Raw genomic sequence first — 27,133 nt, 5'->3', positions numbered from 1 at the left:
TACAAAGATTTCATGATCCACACAAAAGCTACATGTACATTTGTTTAATTTGCATCATTTTTGCAGTGCTATCATGAACTTTTCACACCTTTTTTTACCATGTTTCCACCCCATTTTTGCACAGTATTCACACAGTGATTTTTTTTGCACTCTTTTGAAAGTGTTTCATGCCCTCTTTACAAAACTTTTGCACGTTTTGCACCACTTTTTCCTTCTTCACATCTAATTTGCTGCGAATTTGCAAGTAGGAATAGCAATATGCAAAATGTGACTGCAAACATGAATTCCTTTCCCTGAACTAAGACAATAGTGGCAGAAAACAAACAGGAATCTCCCACCTACCGGTAGCTCTTTAGGGTTAACACTGCCACAACTACATAGATTATTCTTTCTGACATAGAAATTACATGTGCCAGAAAATAAAATGGAAAGCTTTTATTTATGCCAAGCCTCCAATTATGTGTATACCGGTCCATGTAAACTACAGGACATAATAATATCCAATATTTTCAACTTAATCTATGTACATGTACCTGTATGTCAGCTTCTGCGTCTTGACATTGACATTCTTGAGGATGATATTCTTTGTGTATTCTCCGCCTGGCTCCCATCCTCTCCATGTCAGACCTTTGACCACCTCAATTCCATAACGCTTAACTTTGCTTTTGTTGCCTTGTTGATCAAATTGGAGAGTACAACTCTTGAGATGGCTTTTGCCAGGGAGGTGCTGACGGCTAGTGGCAGGCATTTTAGACCTCATGTTGAACTTCTACACACAGAATTATCCTGAATAAAACAGAAAACAATGGGTCACATAATGTACAGCACTTGATTTGCGAAGGAGCTGGTAAACTTCCAGGTCATTTTAATAATTAATAATGATGCTGAAAAAATGTCAAATTTTGTACCACTGCACCACAGGATTGGGTTGTCCATGCCAGTGCTGATACTCGCAGGCGCTACGGTGTATGTGCGCCCCATGCATGCAGCAGCGGTCGTGTGTTACAGTATGCACATTGGCCGTTCACATGTGCACCATACCAGCAATGAAATCAAGATGCAAACAAGCGAGGGGAATTCACTGTGAACTGTGAATCCACTTAGATGCCTTGAGACAAGGCTGGTACCACATGTCAAAATGATCAAACCATGGCAGCAAAAAGGAAGACTAATAATATACTTCTTGAATTAAACAAAACCTAGTAAGCTTGGTGTACCATTCATGTAGCTGAATAGGCCCTCGGACCAGCAACAGGTACAATGTAAATTTGACTGGCTCACGTAACTTTTGCGCCGGCTACTTTTTTCCCAGTCATTAGTTTGTTTTTCGTAAAGAATCATTTTTGTTTGTTCACAAAAAATGCTAGTCTGTGGATTGTAATTTTATTGGGCCTAGCTTCGTGAAGAACAAAGGGCCTACACAGCTCACTGACTGGACCACCAATAACATACAGACCCTACATGTGGGTTATGCGGCCCAACTCCCAGTACCAGTTTATGGCACATGTTGTACCGTGTGGTCATATCAGGGCAAGCTCATACTCATGCATGTACAGTACGTGACATATCTATGATGAAGGAATCTGTATGAAGCCCTAAGAGTTACATAGACCTAGAAAAAATAGTTCTGCTGCCGATTACAACCCTCTCAAAAATAGGGTCAGTAGGTCAGAAAAAAAAACATGTGGGAGAGCAGTTTTTGTGCTTTTTAAATGAGAATGAAAGCTACCAAAAACTGCCACAAAACGTGATAAAAACTAGCAATAATTAATATAAAAATATCTACAGTTAACTAGTCTTAAGAATTATGAACAACGTCAGTCAGGTAATCACGATGGAAAATTGGCTAACAATTCCCTATATCACATGGTACATGTATGTGTGCATGATGCATCTAGAAGGACGAGCGATAAATCTCGTGTGGCAGCAGGCAATTTTGTCGAAACATGCTAGCTTGAATTAAGAGCAATACAACCTCAAACTAAATTCATGAAAACTTACGATACATGTACATGGACAAGACATTAACTTCTGCGAATTACCAGTAACTTGACAAAATCTTCTCACAACATCGAAAACGTTTTCTGTTCAAAACAGACTGCTTAACGTGCAAAGGCAAAGCGCTTAACTAATTTAACATCTAGGATTTTGGAGGTACAGTAGATTGGCCACCCAAAAACCAATGTAATGTACCATAAAATTATCTGCGGAATGTCAACACAACACAAATAAGAGGCTATTGCTTTCCACAACCAACTGGGCCAATGTCAGAAATACATGAGGTCAAATTTTGTGTTTACATTGGGTTGATGATGTAATGGGGAGAAATGCAGAACAGGCATGCATTCAGCATGCATGAAGATACATGTACACACATGTAACTGGTATCGTTGTGGCCCAAATACATGTATATTATTAAAACAAGGAGTTTTAATGACATGCAGAAAATGCACATTATACATTTACGTGTATGTCTTAGATGTATAAACTTTACCTTACTCTTAGCTGGTCAGAATAATTGAGATTTGTTCTGAAATAAAGGAGAACATGACGTTGAAGGTGGAGAGGAACATAAATTTGCATGACATACACTGTACATGTGAGAGTGCACTCCTGTTCATGTGCAGTAGCAACAGACTATTCCTATGCCACAGAGAACAATGCACCCGACCAGTACTGAAGTACCCAGACCTGAATCTTTGGCTGAATCGCGGGACACCTTGTACATGTGTGTGTGTAGTTTTCAGTAACTCCTCTTCAGTCTGAAGTGAATAAAGCTGTGTCAAGAGTTGAAGCCACCCTTAATTGACTGCATTTTTTAAAGGGTAGGATCACAGTTTGGGTCTGCCTTCTTTCACCATGTTCACTCGAGCATGGGCAGAGAATAATAGCTGAAATGCAGGCTAAGGATCTCAATTTTTACGGTGTGTCTAGCTGCATCCTGGCGCGAAGGGGTTAAGGAACACCGCAGCCAATAACAGCCCTGGGCAACAAGGCAAAAATTTCTACAAAAGAAACTTAGGCACTGAGGCCAAGGTGTAAATTATTCTGCAAAACAAGTTTAGAAACTGGAAAAAAAAATTGGTGTTTGTGTGCTTGAGCTATCAGACATGTATTTAAATATATTACAAGATGGAAAAGTCACATTTTCTGACAAAGGATTTTTTAATTTAGAGAAAATTCATTTATACAAAAGAATTGCAGTGAATTAAACCATAGATTAAACAAAGAGAATATGTTTTGTTTCAATTTTGACATATCTTTTTTGACTGCACAGCATGAACTTACCAACTTCATTCCCCGCGGCATAAAGTTGACTAACCCGTTAGGTCACGGAATAATTGGTTATGCGCATGTAGTTGACTCTACTGCATGCATGCATACATGTCCAAAACTACGGGGACAAAAGACCTAGCAGTAGCCGTGGAAGCTGATGCACATTATGCTGGATGAGGCTGGCTGGCACCATACACCCTTACATGTACATGCTAGCCGCTTGCAGCAAATAATCATGTGGTACATGTACGGCGCTGCGGCACACCAGGTCTTCCAACTCGGCTAGCCTAGCCGCACATTCATGCATGCATGTGTCGTGAAGACGATCGTGTACTGGTAGACTGCAACACAACATACATTCATGTGAATGTGAAGTTAGAAAATTATGGAAAATAGAGGGTTTTTAGGGCACCACTGCCAGCCTGAGGAAGAATGGCCCTTACATTACAAAACTGGACTGCATTTACATGTACATGTAGTTAGCATGCACTTGGCATTCAAAAATGGCATGTGAATATTATGAGGACTACCCTCCAGTATGGCATTCTCAAGAGATGCAATTCTGATAGGATTTATATGCAAACAGTATGCAAATCTGGTTCCATGGGGAGCCTGTACATGTATTTCATAGAATAAAAACTACATGAAGGGATAATTTTAGAAAGCATGTGAGAAATGCTGACCGAATGCTTAATGTCAACTGAGTTTTTTAGTTGGATTGAAAATGCCAACAACTTGATAATTAAAAGTTGATCGACCAATCACACAAGACTTGTGCAATCATCAGTAGTGGCATCCATCTAAACTCAGAAACTGTCCCTAAACTTACATGTCCCAACATCACTGCTGACCCAAACAATTTCATTATTTTTAAGAGAAAGACACAACAGCATAAAATCTTACTTCTAAACAGGATTCTCCCCAGGATTTTTCAAAACTGTTGGGGATTTCCATGTGGTTTACCAACTTTTTGCGAATCCATGGCGTGGGGTTCAGACCCCGCCCAAGGGCCCCGACAATTTTGGACTTTAGATGCTCTCAGCTGCATTTTAGAGCATTTCCTGGGTTTTTCAAGTACCTTTTCTCCGGAAAACATAACAAATTCAATATATTTTTTAAATTTTGGATAGGCCTATTAGTATTTCAACAAATGACCAGTTTCCATTTCTGGACCACTAATTAGGCCTGTAGGCACAAAGGAGTCATTTCCAAGTTTCAGAAATGCAAGAACATGTAGTGGCTGTTTAATTAACGATATGAACACCTGTTTATTCAGTTTTAATTTTAATACATGTATCAACCTTTTTGTTTTCCTGATCAGACCTGAAACCATGAGCTCCATTCAGTTTGTAAGGCAAAAATATTAGCATATAAGGAATAAACAAATGTCATAAAAATATAAAATGATTTTGTCTTGATATAAAATAAACAACAAGGCTTTTCTTCTATATCGGCAAGAAAGAATACCCACTGCAGGTGGCTGCTTCATTTGGGTTTCCCTCAGCGTGGACTGCTGAAGTTATTGGCTTCAAAAAGAGCTTATCTTTGATTGAGATATGGTGATATGGCAACGAGAAATATTGTCCCCGTCATAGATGCCATTAATACTTTTATACAGGGCTACGGCTGCCGCCATGAAAAAAAAAAAACTTGTGTGGGATCGATGTTTTAAGTTCTGCGAATGGTGTAGTATAAAACTGTAACCTTTGTAAATGCAGCCCCAGTAGCGTATTGAGCACACGGCACAGAGAAAGCACGCCTGCGCATGGGTGCATGTACGACGCCCATGACGGAAGTTCAGATTTCATGCAACACCGGCCACGAGGAACGTTCGGTGCTGATGTACATGTACAGTGTGCAGTACAGTGTGGCTGCCGATGCGTGGTGCACAATGCATGTCCAGTACATGTACGGTGTACAGTACAGTGTGGCCACCGACGCGTTGTGCACAATGCATGTACAGTACGTGGAAAAATGCAGGATTACACTTTTTTCATCTAGATTTTCCGGACATGCAATCTGCATTATGTAAGAAAATTCTGAGCCATACTGTCATAATTATATTGTGCATATCGGGGATGGGTATCAGCCCGTTTTTTGCATATCGGGCAGAAGTAATTGTGTATTGGGCCCGATACGCAAGTTTGTACTTGGGGAGAGCCTTGCTAAATGTAAGTTCTAGCAACTGTATACAACACCATTTTTATCAGGTATTTTTATCAGGTCAGGTTTTTGTTTTCTGATTACTGAAGTGAAAGGAAAAATTACTGGCGGCCGTAGGCCTACACGTATGTCAATCATGGAACTTAGGCCTACCTAGAAAACTATGGGTCTGACGTCCGCCAGTAGTATGTAGAAGACAATTTGAGCTAGCCCCCTTTTTCCACTCTGCTTCCATGCTCCAACACCCACAAACCCCAGCGCCAGGGTTTCCCACTTCACCCACCTTGACCTTTGACCCCGGTGCTTCCACTTCACCGGTCCACAAACAAGTTTGACCTTGGTAAACAACTCCTGACTCTAACAAAAAAGGGGAATTCCCTAACCCAAAACAAGCCTCGACTTGCCCGGCCGAACTTGTGACTCCTACTCCCCGGAAAATACTCTCTGCACAGAAGCTTCGAAGAAAAATGAGATTTATTTTGGGGATCTATAAAAATTACTAATGATGAACACCAGAGCTTTTAAAAAAAAAAAAGTTTAAAAACCTATATATAAATAGAGACATAAGCAACCCAAAACACAGGCTACTATTATCGACTTTCAACTGATTTAAGATGGCCTTTTTAGCAGATTTGGTCAAGCAGTATAACATTTCATTACCAGCACCACAGCGTAAATTTCACACTACGCCCGAACTCGTTCAAGCCATCTGAACAAACCAAAGGCAAATCAGATACCTCCCGCGCCAGTCATATCGCCAGCTCTTGAAAACGGTTCAAGAACACACAAGGGCATCCCATTCACACACAAGGGCAGAGTCCTAAAGCAAGATCTTATTAAAGCGATTAAAGTTTACACCCAACCCGAAGAAATTGCAGAAGTTAACATTAGAAACGTGAGGCGCTTTCAGGGTAACTATGGCAATTGGGAACTAATACCCAGCTTCTTTGAATACGATCTCCTGCATTTTTTTGATTTTCATAAAACTTTTATCGAGAGGAAAGCATTAGACGAATTGAGAGAAATCGGCTCTTATAAACTACAAACGTCCCTAAAAGTGCAGTTTAGATTGGAAAACCCCGACCAAACCGACCTTGGCACATTTACCTTCCCGAGTCAAAATACAGTGGTCCTAAGTAAAAAGGACCTAGTGGCAGCATTCGCGGAACAGAGACAGAAACAAATTGAGGACGTGGAGGCTCACATGCAATGCGGATCAGGATGGGTCTTCGATAAAGTTGACGCCTTTACATTAATGTGGTGAGGTATAATCCGGTGGGTGCCATGTATATTCCACTACCTGAGAAATTAGCACTTAAGGAAGCAATCATAAACGTTCAAAATAACGACCAGCAGTGCATCCGATGGGCACTGAGAGCAGCTTTAAAATTATATTCAGACTACGTCAAAAGCCAAATGAAAGTCATTTTGAAATCTAGAAAACATAACGAGCGCACCTCAACTTACACAGAAGCAGATGGCCAAATTTCACAAACATAAGCTTTCCAACACCCATTTCAAAATCCCTCATATCGAATCACAAAATAAATTAGCAATCAGCGTATTTGGTTACGACAAAAAAAACAGCGTTTACGTACTTTACAAGACTAAGCGCATAGGGGAACCAATCAATACTTCATTTTACCCAAGGGAAAAAGAGTCACTACTGTTGGATTAAAAAATTTTCTCGGTTGACGGGAGACGTTAATAAACACGATGGTAAGAAATGCTTTAACTGCATGTTGCACTTCCAAACAGATGAAAAGTTAAACAAACACAAAGATTGCCAAGGGTTAGACTCGACAAAAAGGCAAACACATTTTACAATTTGAAATTACAAGGACAAACAAGATGCCCCTTTTGTCATATACGCTGATTTGAGTCGGTTTTAGAGCACCTTCCACCTACTTTGACAAACACGGTCAAAACTCAGATCCATAAGCCCTACGGCTATTCATATGCAGTAGTGAGACGCGACGGTAAATGCATGAGCCAAAAGATGTACAGAAGTCAAGACGCGGCAGCGATTTTGTCTGGTCTCTTTCCGGGGAAGTAGATAAGATCAACGAAATATTTGAAAATCCAAAGCCCCTAACCTGGTCGCGCGAGTTACAAAAAATTTACGAAAATTGTAATTGCTGTTGGATTTGTGAAAAGCTTATTGGCAAAACTGAAGAATCTCAGTGCCAGTGCCCAATTCCATACGAGCCAAAAACAAAGGACGAAAAAGCTGCCTTTAGTTCAGTCAATGAATCCAATGGTTTCAGAGAGCTGCTCTGTACGACGTGCACAAAGCCAATTAATAGATTCCGTAAGGTCAGGGATCACTGTCACGTGACGGGAAAGTACCGAGGCCCCACACACGCTCTGTGCAATCTAAAACTAAGAGTCGTGCCCTATCAAACACCCATTCCAGTGATTTTACACAATTTGGAAAAATACGACGCGCATATAATCATGCAGGGCGCTTGCGAGTTTAAGGGCAAGGAAACTAAATTAACTGCTAAAAATACCGAGAATTACATTTCGTTTTCATTTGGCCAACTTAGGTTCCTAGACTTGTTTCATTTCATGGCGGCTTCGCTAGATCGATTAGTTAAAAATTGTTCACCCGATGATTTTAACTTACTTCGGGACAGATTTCCAGAAAACACGGGTATGCTTTTAGAAAAAGGCATTTACCCTTAAGAATATATCGACTTCTTTGACCGATTCCAAGAGACGAGCCTACTGCCTAGAAATGTGTTTTATAGTTCCCTGAAGCAGTCCACTGTGACCGAGAAATAACAAACCTGTGCACAAACAGTATGGCACACTTTTGATTGTAAAAACCTAGGCGACCATCATGACCTATACGTGGACCTATGAGCAGGTGTACTTGAAAACTTTCGCAGTCTGTAAAAAGAAGTATGGCCTTGACCTGGCTAACTATTACACATCACCGGGCCTATCGTGGGACACTCTGTTAAAGCACTCGGGCGTAAAATTGGAACTATTGACAGACATTGATAAGCACCTGTTCTTTGAAAGGGCTAAAAGAGGCGGCATCTCGAGTGAGGGTGCCTAGTGTTACGCCAGACTACGATCCAAATCAGCCAGAGTCACATATTATGTGTTTAGACGCCAACAATTTGTACAGCTGGGCCATGTCACAATCGTTACCAGTGGGTGAGTTTCGGTGGGTTGAAGGCAAGTTCACCCTTAAAAACATTCTTAAACTTTCGCCTAAAGACTCGTGGGGTACATGTTTGAAGTCACTTTGGAATATCTGCAAGACATTCATTCACTGCACAACGACTGGCACCTGAAAACTTAGTAGTTCCCAATGAATGGTTTTCAAGCTACCAACAAAAATTAATCGACAACGGTGAGCAACTAACTTCTGTAGATAAACTGGTAGTGACTTCAGGCACAAAACATAAATACATGTACGTGGTTCACTATCGTACGTTGCAGAAGCACCTGTTACTCGGTCTCCAGTTATTTAAAAAGAGGTACACCGTGTAACGTCGTTTAAAGAGGCGCCTTGGATGAAGAGTTACATCGATAAAAACACCGAGCTTCGTAAATTGGCCAAATCTGACTTTGAAAAAGACTTCTTTAAATTGATGAACAATTTAGTTTTTGGCAAGACCAGGTACCAGACCAGGTAAGATCCTGAATCAATGGTCATTTATTAAGAGATGTACAAGATGCCACCAAGTACAAAAAATTGACCCTTAAACCGAACTACAAATCCACTACGCCTTTTAAAGAGTGGGACCTCTCATTCGTGGAAATGTGTATAGTAAAGACCAAGCTGAACAAGCCCATTTACGGCGGAGTGAGCGTACTAGACTTGTCTAAGACCTTAATGTACGATTTTTACTACAACAAATTAAAATCCAAATTTGGTTCAAAAGTTCGCCTGTTGCACACAGACACTGATTCTCTGTTAGTCCAGATTCAAACTGGCGATCTAAACGGCTACTTGAGTAAAAAGAGCAGCTTATTCGACTTTAGCAATTACCAAACCGACCATTAACCTTACAATCCTAAAAAAAAAAGTAATTGGTAATTGACGAATTTGGGGTAAGGTTATTTCAGAAGTCGTTTGCATTAGGCCTAAAATGTATTTGATTTTAACGGAAGATCAAAATTTAAAGAAGGCAAAAGGCGTCATTAAAGTCATAACCGAGAAACATTTATCACATGCCATGTATAAAAGCTGCCTAATTGAACGGGTGCTACATCTTAATAGACAGCAGTTATTCAGATCAGATAAACATCAAGTACCAGTATACACCATCATGCAAAATAAGCTGAGTCTTTCGCCGCTAGACACAAAGCGCTATGTATTATCAAACAGTACAGATATGTTAGCTTACGGGCACTGTCAGTCGTTAATTCGCAGATTTAAGGCAACTGACCTGGAGCGCGCCAAGCAAGCGTTACAACCTAAGTCAAAAGAATAACACGATTCATTCATCTATCACTGGGAGTACAACTCTGATTTCAAAGATAAAGAAAAAGCCCTTAATTTAGTTTTTGCGCAGTTAAGACTCGGGCGGTAATTCGGTATCCTCGGGTATGACTTGAGGTTCCTCTTTGACAAAACTCCTATTTGGCCCGTTTAACAGATAGTGCAAAGTGGGACCCGTTTTCATGCGCTTACCTTTCACCCGTTTAAAATGACTGGTGCGCTTCTCTACCTGATAAACGTCCATGCTCCAAACGGGATCTGTTGCCCTTTTAACTGAACCACCCTCCTGCTCACCTGGGTAATACAGATACAGCACAACCAAGTCTGGAAGAAGTTTTCGCTCGCTCTTGGGGGTGCTGCAGGCGTTTGTTTCATTCGGTCTAATTTGACAGCTTCTGCGGGCTCTTTGCCAATTAAACACATTTTTTCTTCGTTTAACGATTTTATTACTTGAGGCAAATGCTGTACTCATTCCACGTTTCGCTCACCCACGTTCAACATTTCTTGTGCGTATTGATGGCCTAATAAACGCTTGGCGTTCAATTAAACCGTTCTATGATTCCCTGAGACCCATGAACGCCCGGTTCACCCATTTGTAACGATACGCCTTCCTTAACAAACGTCTTTTAAACTCGCCTTTAAATTCCAACCCTGAGTCTACCATTATAACCTTGGGCCAAGTCAGAGGTGATCTTTCATAAATTTACTTCATGGCTTCTAACACTTGATCGGTGGTTTTACTGGTCAAAGGTTCTGCTTCTTTGTACCGCGAACCCACGTCTACGATCGTTAAAGTGTATTTAAAAGTTTTACGGTTTACTCAATCCCAAGGCAAGTATAAAATATCTAATTGATGTGCTTCGTTTGGTTTGACAAACTCGGTTTGCAACGTAGATCTGGACACGTACGTAGGAGCAGGTAAGTAAATTTGCCAAATAACCTGTTTTTTTAGCCAGTTTTTAACACTTGACTTGTCTGCACTGATCTTTTCGTGTAAATGATCTACGGCGCTTTCTCCTTTCCAATAGCCTTGAGAGCCGTAAAACAGTTTTTTAAAAGTTTCTTCCTTTCCTTCCTTTTCTTCCTTTCTTTCCATTTTTGAAAGTTAAAGCTTTTTAAAATAAACTTACTTTAAAATAAAATGAAAGCTATTTTATCGATGATAGGATCAGCTACAATATACTGGTTAGCTTTCTCTGGCAGTAATTATTTGTTTAGTCTTATTCCAAAAGTTAATGATGTCGCTGTAGAACGTAAACGTCATGATCTAGCGTTAGAACAAATGGCTCAAGCAAAACAAGCTTGGAAACAAAATTGTGCACACGTGCTAGACTTTCTAAACGAACACATGAAACAAGAGCGTATTAGTTAACACACATTTGTAAACGTGGATGAAGCCTTGCGAGCTTACAGTGAATCGACAGGTAAACAGTTGCCCCCATTGCCTCCAGAGCCAAAGTTATCTGATTTCTACGTACCTTCTGAAGATCAGAAAATTCACGAGTTTGTATGGATTCTAGGTGGGACGGCTTTGATTTAGCGGTACAGTTAAGTTCACTTTATTTTGAAAGAATGAAACAAGAAATTCAAGCCGAAACGTTTCGTAAGCGAAATAACGAAGAAATGCTCTTTGCAGTGGCTACATGTATATCGTTAATCGCGTTTTCTTTCCTGTTTAAGGTTTCCCTAAGATTTAAAAATTAAAAATCGTATATATTAAGAAAATGTCGCAACAGTACACTAAAAAACTAAACCCGAGTCGCAGGCTAAAAGTGCCTCGCACGATTAAAGGCAAAAGATAACCCGGGCACCACCGCAGCACACCAAACGTTGACCGTAAAATTTCCAGCTTTAGGCGTAGACGACGTAATCATACCCGGCACCACAAAACTGGCTTTCAAGTTGGACCCAGACCGAGCATCAGACGATAATCGAACCGTGTATAATAACGTGGCAACAAACCTGATTTCAGAAATCAACGTCAGCTTACAGGGAAACAAAATTGTCAGTTACGGAGACGCAGACGTGTTTCATAATTTTAAGGACAATTAGCTATCTCTGTCGCAGACTAAAAATATGGTGTACTTTGGCTTAGAACGAGAAAATGTGGCAAAGTTACGTTTAGGTGCAGGTGATGCATCAGACTCGGCCAACAACAGCAAAGACAAAGCTATAGCTGACGCTTTTGGCAACAGATATGCGATTCTGTTAGATGCACCTATATTGACGGATCACGGCCTTTTTATCCGTCGGGTTTTAAAGAGCCTCTGACGTACCAGTTGACTTTTAATGACCACAACAAATTAGTTAACTCGTTTGACACGGCCGCAGAATATGCAATTTTGGATATAACTTTAGAATACGAAGTCGTAACTAATGGAGACCTCGCTCAAACTATGAGGAGTAAGCACAAGGGCTCCTGTATTACTTATTTGATACACTCTTGGAAGAAACAAGCGGTAAACAAGTTGGACACTTTGTGGAACATTAGTATAGATCAGACGATTAAAAGTCTAAAAGGCATTTTGATTCTGTTCAAAGATCCGGCGGTAAAAAACCCTCAAAGATTTTACAACCCACACATAACTAAAACGGTAGTCATGGTCGAAGGCAAACCAAATCAGCTGTATTCACAGGGGCTATTTGAATATCAACATTGGACCGAAATTAAGAAGCACTTTGGTGACTCGGAAACTGAATCGACTTGTGTGGTTGTAAAAAACTTGAACTTGACTGGAGTAGACATGGCTGACTATTTAAAAGATAAGTACGGGCTCTGGCTGGATTTCAGGAGTTCAGACGACAATTCTGCGCACAGATCGGGTAGGCCGCTCGGCGGTGGCGGTGATATATCGATACAAATGGAAAGACAGGCAGAAATGGCGAGACCTTTGACGATGTACGTCTTTTTGGTAATGGATGCACAGTTAACGGTAGAAGACGGGAATTTTAAGAGCTTGGTTTATTAAGTCTAGTTTAATTTAAAGATTAACCAAATGTACATGAGACCTCACTGCACCTTGGTCATTGGTAAAACAGGCAGTGGTAAAACCCAGTGGATCCTAGACCTATTAGAAATAGAGTATAAATTTATTTTTGAGGCAGTTGTAATGAATTTTGGCAGACACGTTAACCATTCATGCTGGTTGTTAACGCAAAAGTATGATTTGGTGCTCAAAGACTACAGAGAAAACATGGCGTGGACTGCTTTGTTTCATTGTAAGGATCGAAATAGCTTTGATCAATGTTTACATGAAAATGAGGTAGTGCCTGATTGCGAATGGGAAACGATTAAAAAACATTAACCTGATGTACACTTTAGCAAGTTGATTTTAAACACAGAGCCTCCGCTGAATTATATACTTCAATAAGCTACCTGCTGAACTAGAATAAACTACTGTAGCTATAATTTGTTGTTTTATTTTGTTATAATATAACAAATAAAATATAAGCTACGTTAGAGTATATTCAACTTGTTATTCAACTACATGTAATTATCGCAGCTAATTTGACTTATTACACCTATGAGTACCTTTGATTGAAATTTACGTTCAATTTATTTAAAACGTGTATTTTAAAAACGTATATATTATAATGGACATCAAATCCATTATTAACGAGACAAAAAATGAAACCACAGAATCGAAGGCCAACATCAAAGATCGTCTCTGCTCAATCGTAGCCTCGGGCAAAAGTAAGAAATACCTCGGCAAGGAATTCACCATTAAAGACATTGAATCTTTGAATCTGGCAAAACAGGAAAAATTGTTTAATTTGTACGAGGTCAAATTTGGCAAAGAAATCGTTAAAACCTTAGGTCACTCAATTTGCAGTTTGTACACGTGTTTACTAGGAATAGGTACTCCGGTCGAACTCTTGGGCTTCAACATGGACTTTAAATCTGAAGAGGCGCTAACTAAGGACTTAAACGATGACCCGATCATGAGTCAAACCATGGGACATTTTTTAAACGAACTTTGTTACAAGTACGGTGTGTACCTATCACCACCGGTAGCAACGTTAATTACGGCTAAGCATCTGGAGTTTAACAAAAGTCCTTTTATAATAAAAGATGGAGACAGAAGAACAACAAACGAGCAGTCCAGCAAAGACTCCAGTACAGACAACTAAAGTTAAAAATCCGAAACGCGTAGAGCAGGGTAAAAAATTAACCCGAGCATAACAAAAAGATGAAACAACAGCCAGCTAAAATGGCAATGAGTGAAGCCTCCGAAATAAAACCTGAGAATAAAATTTACGCGGCATGCATCAATAACCAGTACTTGATCTTGGGTGGGTTAATCGCCAGGCGAATTTTACTTGCGTTTTACTTGAAAAGAAGGCAAAGAATACATGCCGAACCAAAAGTTACCCAAACACCAGAACCAAAGCTGGCAACAAAAGCACCTGCGCAAGAAATTTTAGACATGGAGTAAGGTAAATTTAAAAACCGTATATATTAAGAATGAGTGACACAAACATCAACATAAATGGAATTGCTAATACGGTCTACCACGGTGCTGTAGTTTCTGCAATTTCCATGGGATACGCCATGCTCGGTAAAAGGCTGTTAAAAATTAAACCCCAGATTTGGATCAGTTGAGTATCAAAGACATTGCTAAAATGAGTGGTGTGTTGGCCACACAGGGGTGGCTCGAGGCACAAGGTGTATTACCTGCAAGTTTGCCCAGTAGTTAAAGTAAAATCGTTTATTTTAAAGTTGAAGTAAAATGGCAGAAGGCGGATTTGAACCAGTCAATTTTGACCCGATTAACGAAACTGAAGATATACCCCTAGAAGGAGAAGACGACGTGACATGGGACGATACCTTTGATACAACGCAAGAAGAAACAAGTTTTATAGAAGGCCAAACAATAGGTTTACCAGATTTAAGAATTGAGCTAGTCAAAGACAAAATGTACGATTTTTATGACGTGGTTCAAAGAGAAACTCGGTACGAAGCGTCAATTAGGGATTCAAATCTAGATAGCAAAGACCACCTGTACGTCAAGTTTGAAGGCAAAAAAGTTCTCTTAGCCCGAGAAAATAATAGTAGCGTATTTCGTAGCCTAAATACAATTAGGCAAAAAACAAACACCAATTTTACAATGTCCTAGGCTTACGCAACTACGTTTCTGGTAAAACGAAACAGCAGGCACAAGAGATAATCCATATACTCGCACAGCTTCAACCTGAAAACCTCAAGAACCAGGAACTCCCACAGGCATCAGATCAAGTCAGTGACATCGTAGAAGATCTTACTCAAGATACAGGCGGATTAAATTACAGGGAACTCGTTACTTTAGATAAATCTTTACAGACGGTCAAGGGGAATTAATTTTAAACCAGGGCAAGTTTGACCAATTGGACGCCAAGATTGAACAAGTAAAAAACGAATTAGAAGAAGCGGCATCTGAAGGAAAACGTACGGAACTTCAACGGCAGTTAGACGATTTACAAGTGGAAAGACGGGGTAGGTTAGAAGTTCTTAATAGGAACACGGATCAACTTTGGGGCCAAATCAATCGAATTAAGGAAATAATTACAGCAGTGATGGACAGTGATTTGATTTACGCGAGAAGACTCAAACTTTGTTTAAGGAACAGGGTGTAACGATCGTAAGCATTTTAACGTTTTTTTCTTTGGCCGTGAGTACGATTGTAAGTAGTATCATAGCTAGCGTCAGAGCTGCTGGCACGCTTAGTCCCATGCCTGAACCTACGCCTGAACCAAAAGCCCCAAGTAAGGGAGGTGTTACCGATTGGGTTAAAAGGCAACTGTGGAACTTAGCAAACGTGTTTAAGAAAGTGGGTTTGAAAGCGCTGGGAGCTTTGCCCAGAATCATCAGTAATGTTTTGAGTTGGATTTTCAACGTGGCGAGTAAAGCAGTCGGACGGGTCGCCGAGCACGTGTGGACTTTGTTTGTGGGCACAGGTGTTTTGATTTTGACTTATGTGCAGAGGGTACAGTAAGTCACTGTAAGTAGGGCAAAAAAAAAAAAATTTAAACCCCTTCTCATATTTGGGAAGATTTTTTTTTAATGCCTTAAGTTTTGCTACACGACTTAGCTTAACACTTTATACAACTTTACATTATACAACTTAACTTAACACTTTAGAACAACTTTACTTTATACAACTTACATAAACATTTTATACACAATGAAACCGAGACCACCCACGGCAATGGCTCCTAAGGTTAAAGACAGTTTTTCTTCGTTGTGGAAGTCTAACGGTTTTTTTCTCCTTGGTTGAGCGGGTAAAGTTTCTGGTAAAATTGTTGGTTCTTCCACTCCGTCGTTAAAATTGCTATTTGAAACTCCACCAGAATTTAAAGTCGGAACATAACCAGTCTGGATGCCTTTGGTGGCAATTTGTAAATTGTTGTTGTATCCTTCAAACGTGCCGATGCGTAAATCCATGTCTGAGGGCACCAAGTACAAACCTGGTGCGACTACGAAGTTTAAAGGCATTTTTGCATATTGTAGCGAATCTTGAAATTGGTTTATCGATTGTTCTTAGTCGGGCTCTAAATTGATTAAAGATTCCACAATGGTAACGAATTGTCTTTGCGCGTCTAATCTGGTTCCGGGGGCTAAAACGCTGGTCATGGTCTGAGCTTGCGCACCCAGTAACGTGTATACGTAAGCCCTAATAGACTCGTTTACCTTTGAAATTCCAACGTCTGTGATCTTTGTCCTTTTAAGTGGAATAAAGTCTTGCCACGCAGATTTTACTTTATCATCTTGTAAAATCCAGTCAATTTTATATTTAATCGTTAGACCCGAACCCAAAGGTTGCCAATAGAGATCCATTACCTTGCCTTCGCGACCATATTTATTATAAGTTTTTTTTAGGTCTTAGTTTTCCCTGGAACGGGTAGCCATTTTTTTACACCGGTATCAGAAAAACTTGAATGTCGTAACAGTAAGCGGTGCCGAGGCCGTTTGTATAAGGATCGCGGGTTTGTCTAAAATTCATGTTTGGATCCACGTCAAACTCGCGGCAAATGTTATTAAACCATTGTTATCGTAGGATAGAATATATTGCAGTAGGCAATGGAAAATTACACTCGGCAAATATCTTTCTTACCGCATAATACAAGTGGAAATTCATTAAGGCAGATATGTACTGGGATCAACGATTTGCCCAAAAATCGATTCCACACGCAGTCGTTGCACAATACACCGCAAAATTGACTTGGTTTTGATAAAATGAAATCGGATCTGTGGCCCAACGATCTACGACTTCTTGCTGGGTGACTTTTGGCATTTTGTAAGCCCTAGTAATGTCGGTAAACTTAGCCCAAATGAATTGTCTTTGTTTACTAAAATAAACAGGTTACTAAAATTGATTCCCATCTTTTAAACAAAGGGGCTTTTAAAAAGGAGGTGCTGTAGGTTTCACGTCTCGGTATTATGGAGGCGAGTCTTCGTATTTAACCGATTTGGTAAAACTTACTCGCCAAGTTTTTTCATAAAATCTTTTTTTAAAATGGCTGCCCGTTCGTTAGCGAGTGTTTCTGCTCTTTCGTTTACTTGAATTCTTCTTTGCTCATCGATTTACTTGCTTGTAGTTTAATAGACGTACTTGACCTAATTTTTTCTTTCATCTCGTTAAACTTTTTCAGCTCAGACAAAATTAGTACAAATTCCTCTTGTAAAATGTCATCATCTTCAATCGCGTGAGAAACATATTCTTCGATGGTGTTTAGCTTGGAGTCTGCCAGCATTCGATTTGATCGTGCATTTTAGTTTTGTGGGACAGCCTGTGACTGGCATACTTTAGCAAAGCCTAGGCACCAAACGCACCGATAGCAATGCCACCTTCCATCACTGGTCCCACGGGTGCCGACACGCTGCCCAAAAGTACGGGAATTCCTACAGCTGCAGAAGTTGCACCTATCGCTTCTACGCCGTACTCTACGTAACCGATTGCTGTTAAAAACCGTTTAATCTTTTTGTTGCTAGTTTCGCGCGTGTCACATTCTCTTTGGATTTGAGATTTGATTTCTTCGATCTTTCTGAGCCCGTAGACTCTCCTTTCTGCTTGTTCGGCAGAGTTTAATTCTAGGTGCTTAGTCAAATCTGGATATATGTTTGGCTTGACGTTTACTGTCATCTTTTTGTTATATACGCATTTTAAAAAACGTCTAACTCGATTAAATTCCAGCGCCTCTGTTGTCAACTAGCTACCCTCGCTTGTCTTTTAAAGAAAAGGTCAACTCGCCGACGTTTCTGTAAATTAACGTTTTAGACGTCTTACTGTCACAAGCGATAGTCGAGTTACACAGCCCAGTAGGTATCACGTCCAACAAGTCCGAAGACTGTCCGTTATAAAACTTGTCATGGGTATTTAAGTGTTCCCAATGAATGAACGCAAATTTCAAGGGGTTTAAATCATACATGTATGTATCTTCGTAAATGACGTTGGGTAAAAGTTTGATTTTGGGTAAGTTTAACAAATTAGAGACCTGTCTATTTGGCCTCAACTTGAGGTTAGGATCCGTGATGGCCAATGTCACCCTTTTAGACTCTGTGAGAACTTTGAAAGATACACCCGGGATCAAATTTAACAAAAAGTCAAACCAGTCTATGCCGTAATAACCTGGAAATAGGACGATGGTTCCTCTTTCGCCCTTGGGTAGCGATTGAAATGAGCCTTGAAGATGAAGTGTATCAAGTACGGGTCCTCTTAATCCCGTGAGATAAAGCCTCTTGTCTAATTCAGCGTTTCTCAACCTTCTGGGTTCGTTGTTTGGTACTTCGGTAGAGGACGTTCGTATTATTTTTCAGCTTCTTTTAAAGCTAATCGTCTACCTTCCAGTTCATCATTTATTGATTGATGTAATTCAGTCAACCGCCGGTGTAAAGCTTGTTTTGTTGGCACGTAACTTTCTTGATCAATTTGCACCGATAAATCCTTTATGTGTTGATTTATATTTTTTATTCTTTGGTTTTGTTCTTCAATTTCTGCGTCTAGTGTACCTTGTTCAATCGCCTCCAAAAACTCATTTTTAATCCTTTGTATTGTGTCTTGCCCTCATTTCACTTCTTCTATTGGAGGATCTACCGTCCAAGCCTGTGTCCCACTCAATTTTAGTAACGTTAGTCACATTAAAATACCCAGCTTCAAACTGAATATTCTTTACTTTGACAACTTTGTCACCTTTAGTATTGTTGGTCTCGTCTTTCAATTTAAACGTCTGTGGATTTTTGGTCAAATAAAAAGTGTGAGTCTCCATTTTAGTATAAACAGGTTTTTAAAAGTCTTCTTCGACAAGTTTAAATTTATTGAGGGCGATGTCCCAGTGCTTATCCGAGACTTGAAATAAGTCTTTAACTGTTGATTCAGCTTCCACGGTTACATTTTGGTATAAGACAGCGATTAAGGCCTTCAGCGGTTTGCCTCTAGAGATCTTACCCACTAAAATTTGGTTTAACTTGTATTCTATGGTGCCCGCTTGAACATGCTTCAAACGTTTAATTCTTTTAAAACTTTACTCAACTTTTGCTTATGTTTTTATAAACGAAACATTGGTTATATTTACCACCCACGTTTTCTACATGTACTTCGTCTGACTAAATTTGACAAAATATTAATCCGCAATGCCGGCATATGAGTTTATAATCTCTGATTATTTTGGTGTCGTGTGGGCATGTGGGTTCTTCTTCTTCTTTTTCTTCTTTGTTATTCACACAGGGTCTCATTTGGCTAAAAAGATAGATTAATAGAAGAGATAAACATAATCACCGCGATGGATGACAAATACAGTAAAAAGATAATCGCGGTGTCGTGTTGCTGGTAGTGATGTTTCGGCTGCTAGTGCTGCTAGCCTTCATCAGGCAACTGAAGTCTGGATGCTGCAGGGTCTGCTATATACCGCCGGACCGCGTCCTCCGTGTGTCCCCCGCCGTGTATTGCGGACGCAGTACAGATGACCTCAGCGGGCGTCGCACGCTCCACTTCATGGGCGTGAAGGGGCGTGTCCTCGGTATGGCTCCGTTGCTCCGGTGGTTGTGTTGGCGGATGGTGGGGAGCCAGAAACCGGGGATGTCGATGCCGCTGTCTCTGTTGATGTTGTGTCTATTCAGGCGGATGTGGATGGCCTCCTTGACGCGTCTTGTGTACCAATGCTGGTCTTGGTCCATGCACTGCACGCTGTCCCAATCGGGGTGGTGACCAGCTCCCCAGGTGTGCTCGGCTACCGCTGACGACTCCACACGGGAGAGTCTCACGTTGCGTTGGTGCTCCTTGATTCTCTCGCCGATTGGTCTGCCAGTTTCGCCGATGTATACCTTGCCACAGTCACCGCATGGTATCTTGTAGACCACTCCTCCGCGTCTTCTGGGTGGGATGGGATCCTTAGGGCGCACGAGTTGGTACACAAGACGCGTCAAGGAGGCCATCCACATCCGCCTGAATAGACACAACATCAACAGAGACAGCGGCATCGACATCCCCGGTTTCTGGCTCCCCACCATCCGCCAACACAACCACCGGAGCACCGGAGCGCAACGGAGCCATACCGAGGACACGCCCCTTCACGCCCATGAAGTGGAGCGTGCGACGCCCGCTGAGGTCACCTGCACTGCGTCCGCAATACACGGCGGGGGACACGCGGAGGACGCGGTCCGGCGGTATATAGCAGACCCTGCAGCATCCAGACTTCAGTTGCCTGATGAAGGCTAGCAGCACTAGCAGCTGAAACGTCGCTACCAGCAACACGACACCGCGAGTCATCGATTATCTTTTTACTGTATAAGATAGATTAAGTTTTCTTCGCCCATGGGTAAAGGCTCATATTTGAAGGTTTGGTTAGACATGATTTTTATTAATAGTCCATTTACTTAAGGTGGTTAAATGAGGGCTGTTTAACCATGCTTTGAAATTCTTGGCGTCTAAAATTTCTACTTTCGTCCTCGAGGACCAATGCATATTCGACAAAATCTGGAATTTGCCCTCCTGTCGAGCTAGATCGAAAAACTATTCCTTCGTTTTCATCAAATTTTTCATCTTCTTCAGATTCTTCGGTTTCAGGTTTGAATTCTTCTCCCGATTCCATTTTGGCTCTAATTTCGGCTTCTTGAGATAAGCTTATGTATTGTATGGTTCGGTCAATCATCAAGCCTATTTTTCTCAACTTAATGTCCAATTCGTTTTCTATTTCAGGCATGGGGTCATTTGGCATAATTAACTTTCACAATCTCGATAATCAAAACAACCATCGCATTCCTGACAAGATTCACATTCAAAAAAATGGTACATCTGGCGAAATGTGTGCAATGCCTGCAGTCCTGGCATGAATAAATACACCTTGTGTTAAGACAGTTATCACAATCGCGAGCATCTATTACGTTACTGCACGCTTTTATGTTTTTGCAAAAGTGACAATCAAAATTTCTGTCTGTTAATCTTTTTGGAAGTAGTTCTTGAACTGTTTTTTTCACACTTGGTTTTTCATCTCTAATTTTACAAGAATGTATATAAGGTTTTTAAAAAAATCTCATTTTTTTGTCAGAGCTTCAGATCTAAAATTCATTTTCGGATTCAGATTCAGAACAACCAAATCCACTAAATGCTTGTACCACAGATTTATCTAAAACAAGACCGTCATTTCTAATTTTCAACATAGTCGCCGATACTTTATACCTAACACTGGCACTGCACGACAGTGAACTGTGAGTACCGTAGTATACATGTACGTCTTTTGGACAAATAAAAGATTGCGCATCACATCTCTTATTCATAAATTTCTCGATATCTGTCTCGTCAATGGGCCTTTTTCGATGATCAAATAGAGAGGCATAGGGGTCTATTTTAACATACATTCAGTGCTTGGCTGTGTAAGGTGGTTTAAACTACGTATTCCATCTTGTTCAAATCATCAATGTCGCAACTGGCTTTGTAGGCGTTTATGGTATTAGACGGAATGTTAGACTCGATGGTGGCTTGAGATTCGATGAATCTGTAAACGGCTAAATTTATGTGATCGAGTATGTTCATGGTAGGTTGCTCTATTTGGTAGCATATTTGACGGCCCGTTATATTTTTAGAGGTTTTGTTTCTAGTACCGTATTTATACAGCGGGTTTATGCCGTAACAGGGTTTGGTCATCATAATCAACAGGCGTTTATCTTGGCCGTTGTGGCGGTAAAAAATAGGTGAGCTGCATACAGTTGTACATGTATGTTGGACTTTTTGCACCAAACAAGATGGCCACCGATTGAGTACTGGGGATCACCTGGCTCTGTTCAACTGTTGAAGGGGTACTTCTAGTCGAGGCGAATATCGGCATACATGTATCTGCCAGGTTTTATACCTTTCACCCACAGAAAATAATCTTCAAGTCTGGCTGCATCAAAGATGTACATATAATGTGTTTGTTGGGAACGTCATATTTGACAGATTTTTCATGACATTCGAGAATTTTGACAGAAAATACACGACGTTTAAGAATGCCAAAAACGATGTCACATGTAGTGCTTGAAAATTCCATGAGCTATGTTCATTTTACCACTTATTTTGGAGATATCCCCGCTAAAAATTAAATTAAAATTAACAACTCTGAGCATAAAATTTTCATCATTAATCGTATTTTATGTCTTGGACGTCATTTTTTTGTGTCCAGCATTCAGTATGATAGATTTTCTTTTAAGAGACCTTGGTATGAAGAGAAAAATCATGGAGCATCACAATTCCGTGGAGGGGCTCATGAATATCGAATGAAAAAGAGGGCGCACTATCTGGGTTGATGTCAAAGGTCAAACGGCCAGTGTTGTAGTCGAGTACTTTTTTCCGAGTATCAAGTACTGCCGAGAACTTTGACTGCCGAGTACAAAGACAGAGCGAGTACTTTGCCAGCCAAGTATAAGTACTGGTTTCCGAGTACAAGTACTTGCACTTCCGAGTACGAGTACAAGTACTTCTAATTCCGAGTACAAGTACAAGTACTTCTAATTAGTTTTAAAGTAGTTTTATCTTAATTTAGAGACGCTAAGACCGGCCACTGTGTAAAAGAAAGACCAAATACAGATGACATGGCTACAAGAACAAGTGATCTGGCTAGCAATGTCACAGTCACTACACTGCGTTGCAGCAGTTGACACAATGTGCATGGCGCGGCGAAGTCTATTTTCCAGACTCAATTGTTCACATGCCTGTGATTTTCTGTATGCTGGGTGCGTTGTTAGAATTTTTGACTCCAGGAACCAGACTGCCAATGCCCAAGTAAATCACGGGACCATTCTGGAGTACCACAATATAATTTGCGTACGTGACTGGTTAAGTACGCGCACAGACGGCGAATGGGTCGTATATGTTAATGGTCCCACGTTCGGCCTTCACTTTGTCAGAACCGTATCGAATATCGGGTCATTGGAGTCGATATTTTTGTACCTTATTTTAATGGCTGTGGTAAGTTAACTTAAAGGATTTTTTTTATCGAGTGCGAGTACTTTGATGCTCGAGTACAATTTTTGGATGTCGAGTTCCAAGTATTTTGCAGCTCGAGTACAAGAACTGTAGTTCGAGTACGAGTACTTGGACGTCCGAGTACAAGTACGAGTATAGGATTTCATGATTATGGTTTTAATATGTGTAAATATTATCATCTTTCACCACATATAAATCTGTGTAAAATAACTGCAGGAATTATTCCTTCCCAGTAACTTTTATTTGGCTAGGATTTCAACAGGTTGTCACATCCATCAACAATGCTGACGTCCGAGACTTTAATTAATCAACTCCGATTAAGTTAAGAGATACATGTAGGCACTGTCATCATTGTTCCAGATATCAGCCATGACTTCCCTCATTTCATCAGACATTAGGAATTAATTCACTGCTGTTCACTTCAGAAAAAATGAACCCTCAAAGTTGAACATTGTCTAATGATCCATATTTTGAGGAACCTGCCGTTACACAAGTAAAAAAGCTTACAGAGTTCCAGTTTGGTTAAGTATCAGTTTGCCCATGCTTGCCCCATAAGAATCTGGCAATGAAACAGCTGAAATGGAATAAAGTAGCTGAAACAGGTTTTGAAGGTTTTAAAAAGGATTGTATAGGTACCAAGGATAAGGGTTGTATAGGTATACGATCCCCTAATAGTCTCCAGTAGCTATATACATAATACCTCTGGTATTCAAATAGTGGACACTGAACAAATCTTGGAAAATTCAGCATTAGCATTGAGGAGTTAGAAGATGTTCTGTATAATTTGTCTTATGAACATTATGTGCGGGGCTGCATACCCACGGGTAATAGTAGTTTATTCTACTTTTTCAGTCCCTGACCCACATAACTGTTATTTGTCTTGTTACATGTATATATTCCGATTTTCTTCTCCGGTCCCTGCTACTGCTTATATTTACTTACAAGTGTGTTTTGTAGTTTTTTGTACACTTTTTGTTCAATTTTGCTTTGTCTGTCCTTGTGATGGTCAAATAAACAATAATAATAATGATGTTCTGCCACATGGGGTCTGGACAATTCGAGGGTTCGCCAACTCGACTTTGGACAAATCGACCGTTGAGACAAGTCATCGGTTGGGACACTGTCCGCTCAGCCCAATCATCTGCTGAGGCCATGGTGTGAATAATGCCTTAATAATGGGATGGAATTTCACGTAGTAGATAGACAGGCCTAATTTCTGAGTTATTATAAAAATGGTTGCCGCAGTAAGCCAATCTTTGCACGATCAACGGATCTTGCACCCTCGCTGACCCTGCCATGTACATATACATAGTTTTGGATTGCTTGAAAAATAACCTACCTCCTTTGTGTTGTCCTTCAGTTCTACATTTTCAGATTCTGGTTAAAAGGTGAATGTTAGCTTTTTGTTGAACAAAACTTGTTCTCGGAAAATTTCTAGAAAAGAAATTTTGGCCAGACTTCTGATTCGCACTTCGACATTTGTGAACAGTTTGTTAAAAATCATGGTAGTGGACAAAAATTGACAAAGAGTTGCAGGGTGATATGTCATTCACTACGAGTGATCCCAAATACTTTCTTATACTCAACAATAATAAGCCTTTGCATCTAATGTCTGTTTACTCAAAATGACTTTCAGAGTTGAATTTTATTAAAACTGGCCGAAAACCATTTTGTTTCCTAGTTTTGGATCACGCATTAAGTGCGTGCATGCAATATGTACGTTGTGAACTCATCTTACTTTACGGACATTGCAGAAATTTACATGACATAATGAGTTTGCCAACTGTGCGGCACGAGGTAGTATCGTTGATGGCTCGCGCTGTGCAGGTGAAAAAGTTTACTCAAGATTCACTTTTTAAAATATTCATTAGAATTCTTATTTTCGAACTGATTTTCTCTAAATTAAGAAATTTTTCATTAGAAAATAAACTTTTTACAATGGTTCTGGCTGAAAATGGATTTGCCGCCCGCGTGGTTACTTTCCGAAAAGTGTTGCCACTTTCGTCGATCCTGTATATCCGAATCAAAAGTTTAAAATTTGAAATTCATTTAGTAGCATCTCTAGCACACAAGGTGGATGGTGACAGGTCATATTTCACTGGAATTTGAGAATTTTTTGTAGCTGCAATCTGACTGAATAATTTTTGCAATCTGGAACTGGGAAAACAACTGTATTACGTGTAGAGTTCTCACTGGTCGAGCTGTTTCTGTGTCAAAGTCAATTTGTCCTAACGGACGACTTGACAAACGGTCGAGTTGTCTCAACGGTCAAGTAGTCTCAACAGTTGAGCTGTCCGAAGTGGGGTTGGCAAACAGTCGAGTTGTCTGGACCCCAAGTTGGTTTGCCGGCGGGTCTGAGTTGACTCCAAACCGAGTTGATCAGGGACGACATGTACAAGCTGACCCAAAATTGGATAGGCCTAGAACGGTTTGCAGACTCGGGCCTAAATTTCACTGGACATGCTGGAGCAGACAATGTAGAGCAGGTAATTTTTTTCAGAAGTTAGGCCTACCTTCAGTTTGATCCAGACAGATTTTTTCTTTCAGTTTTACTGGTTTCGTCCACATTGAATTCTCAAAGTCAAGGTTTCATCTCACCTAAGCCCACAGCTTACAAATTATCACCGTCAACGGTCCACACGCACACATGTCACGTCTGCATTAAAAGGCGCCGGCGACGGACATCTTGTTTGGGCAGTGTTGCTAGGGTATGATTAAACTGGTTTCCTGTCCCGGGTACCGGTAGCGATTTCCCCCCCCCGTACCACCACATTTTTCGCTATTGGCCCAGAAAACAAAACGCACTCTGATTGGATTATTGACAAGAATATAATATAAAACCAGTGCTCATACGTAGGCTAATTGCCGACCTTTCGGTGACTGAGTACCTTCTTTCTTCAGAGCAAAGCAGATTCAGTGCAGTAGGGGGTTTGCGGATACACCTTGTGGAAATTAGATTCAGTTCTGAATGAACGCAGAAAAATCCACGTTCATGCCCTCTGATTGGTTCATGAAACCATGTGATATGATTGGACCGTTGTCATGCATTACAGAGCGTCAAAAGTGGACAACCTCATTTTCTCATATTCTGTTCGGGATTTTTTACTTTGCCTATAGCATTTTTAAAAAAACGCAATTTCCGCTAGGAGAAATTTGGATTTTACTTTAACAACTCTTCGTCGCGCGTCAAAAGTGGACAACTAAAAACTTCAAATTCCCACTGGCAAAATTACTGTCATGCTCCAAAAGTGGACCACCCCGTTTTCAAACGCTAAAAGCGTCGTATTGGGATCCCGTTATGGGCTGTAGTGAACATGTGATACGGGAAAGAAAAAGCATACAGGTTTCCCAAGGGTGCACCCTCGCAAGAAGGCCCTAAATATGTCCACCGAGCTCATTACTAAAAGTTATACACTGAAAAAATACTCTATATTAGAGAGTCCTGAGAGCCATGAAATTGGGGAATTGGAGAAATATGGCACTGAACCCCTTCAAATTCAGAGCAATTTGGATGCAGTCAGGTCCAAAAATGGCACTATTTTGCCGTTTTGCAGAGGGCGATGGTTTTTCAAAATGGCTACTTTTCTGGGCAGGAAATTTTCTTCATTCTAGGGGTGGTCTGCCTTTGGTGAAAATTTCTCAAAATTCATTGGTCAAGCCCCCGAAAATTGAAAGGAAAATGAAAGGGGACATGTCGATCATCGTATTTCTGTGAAGCCTGGACACCTGTGAGAGTTGTATTTTTAATAATTGCGAAGTGTGGGGATTTATCATTGCTGTCTATGGGAATTCATTTGTA

At 40.5% G+C, this 27,133-nt stretch overlaps 1 protein-coding gene across 4 annotated transcripts in view; it reads right to left on the bottom strand.

The window, feature by feature from the left end:
* The window catches only part of LOC147795473 (cilia- and flagella-associated protein 65-like), a 52,241-nt gene extending 26,180 nt beyond the window's left edge, over positions 1-26,061 (bottom strand). The window contains exons 1-2 of one of the 4 annotated variants that reach the window (XR_015423866.1): positions 25,848-26,061; positions 534-786 (exon numbers count right to left, since the gene is read on the bottom strand). Coding sequence is in view for 1 of the 4 variants with exons in the window: in XM_087131847.1 (XP_086987973.1) it covers positions 534-760 (227 nt within the window). In the remaining 3 variants the exon portion in view is untranslated. The remainder of the gene's footprint in view (positions 1-533; positions 787-25,847) is intronic. The other 3 variants (XR_015423867.1, XR_015423865.1, XM_087131847.1) reach the window with 3 other exon arrangements.
* Between the last annotated feature and the right edge of the window lie 1,072 nt (positions 26,062-27,133).

This window comes from Acanthaster planci, unplaced genomic scaffold, assembly GCF_054643075.1.
Source record: "Acanthaster planci isolate LZ-2023a unplaced genomic scaffold, COTS_SCS Contig20, whole genome shotgun sequence".
In the NCBI taxonomy this organism is placed as follows: Eukaryota; Metazoa; Echinodermata; class Asteroidea; order Valvatida; family Acanthasteridae; genus Acanthaster; species Acanthaster planci.
This window is presented reverse-complemented; position numbering and strand designations above follow the sequence as displayed.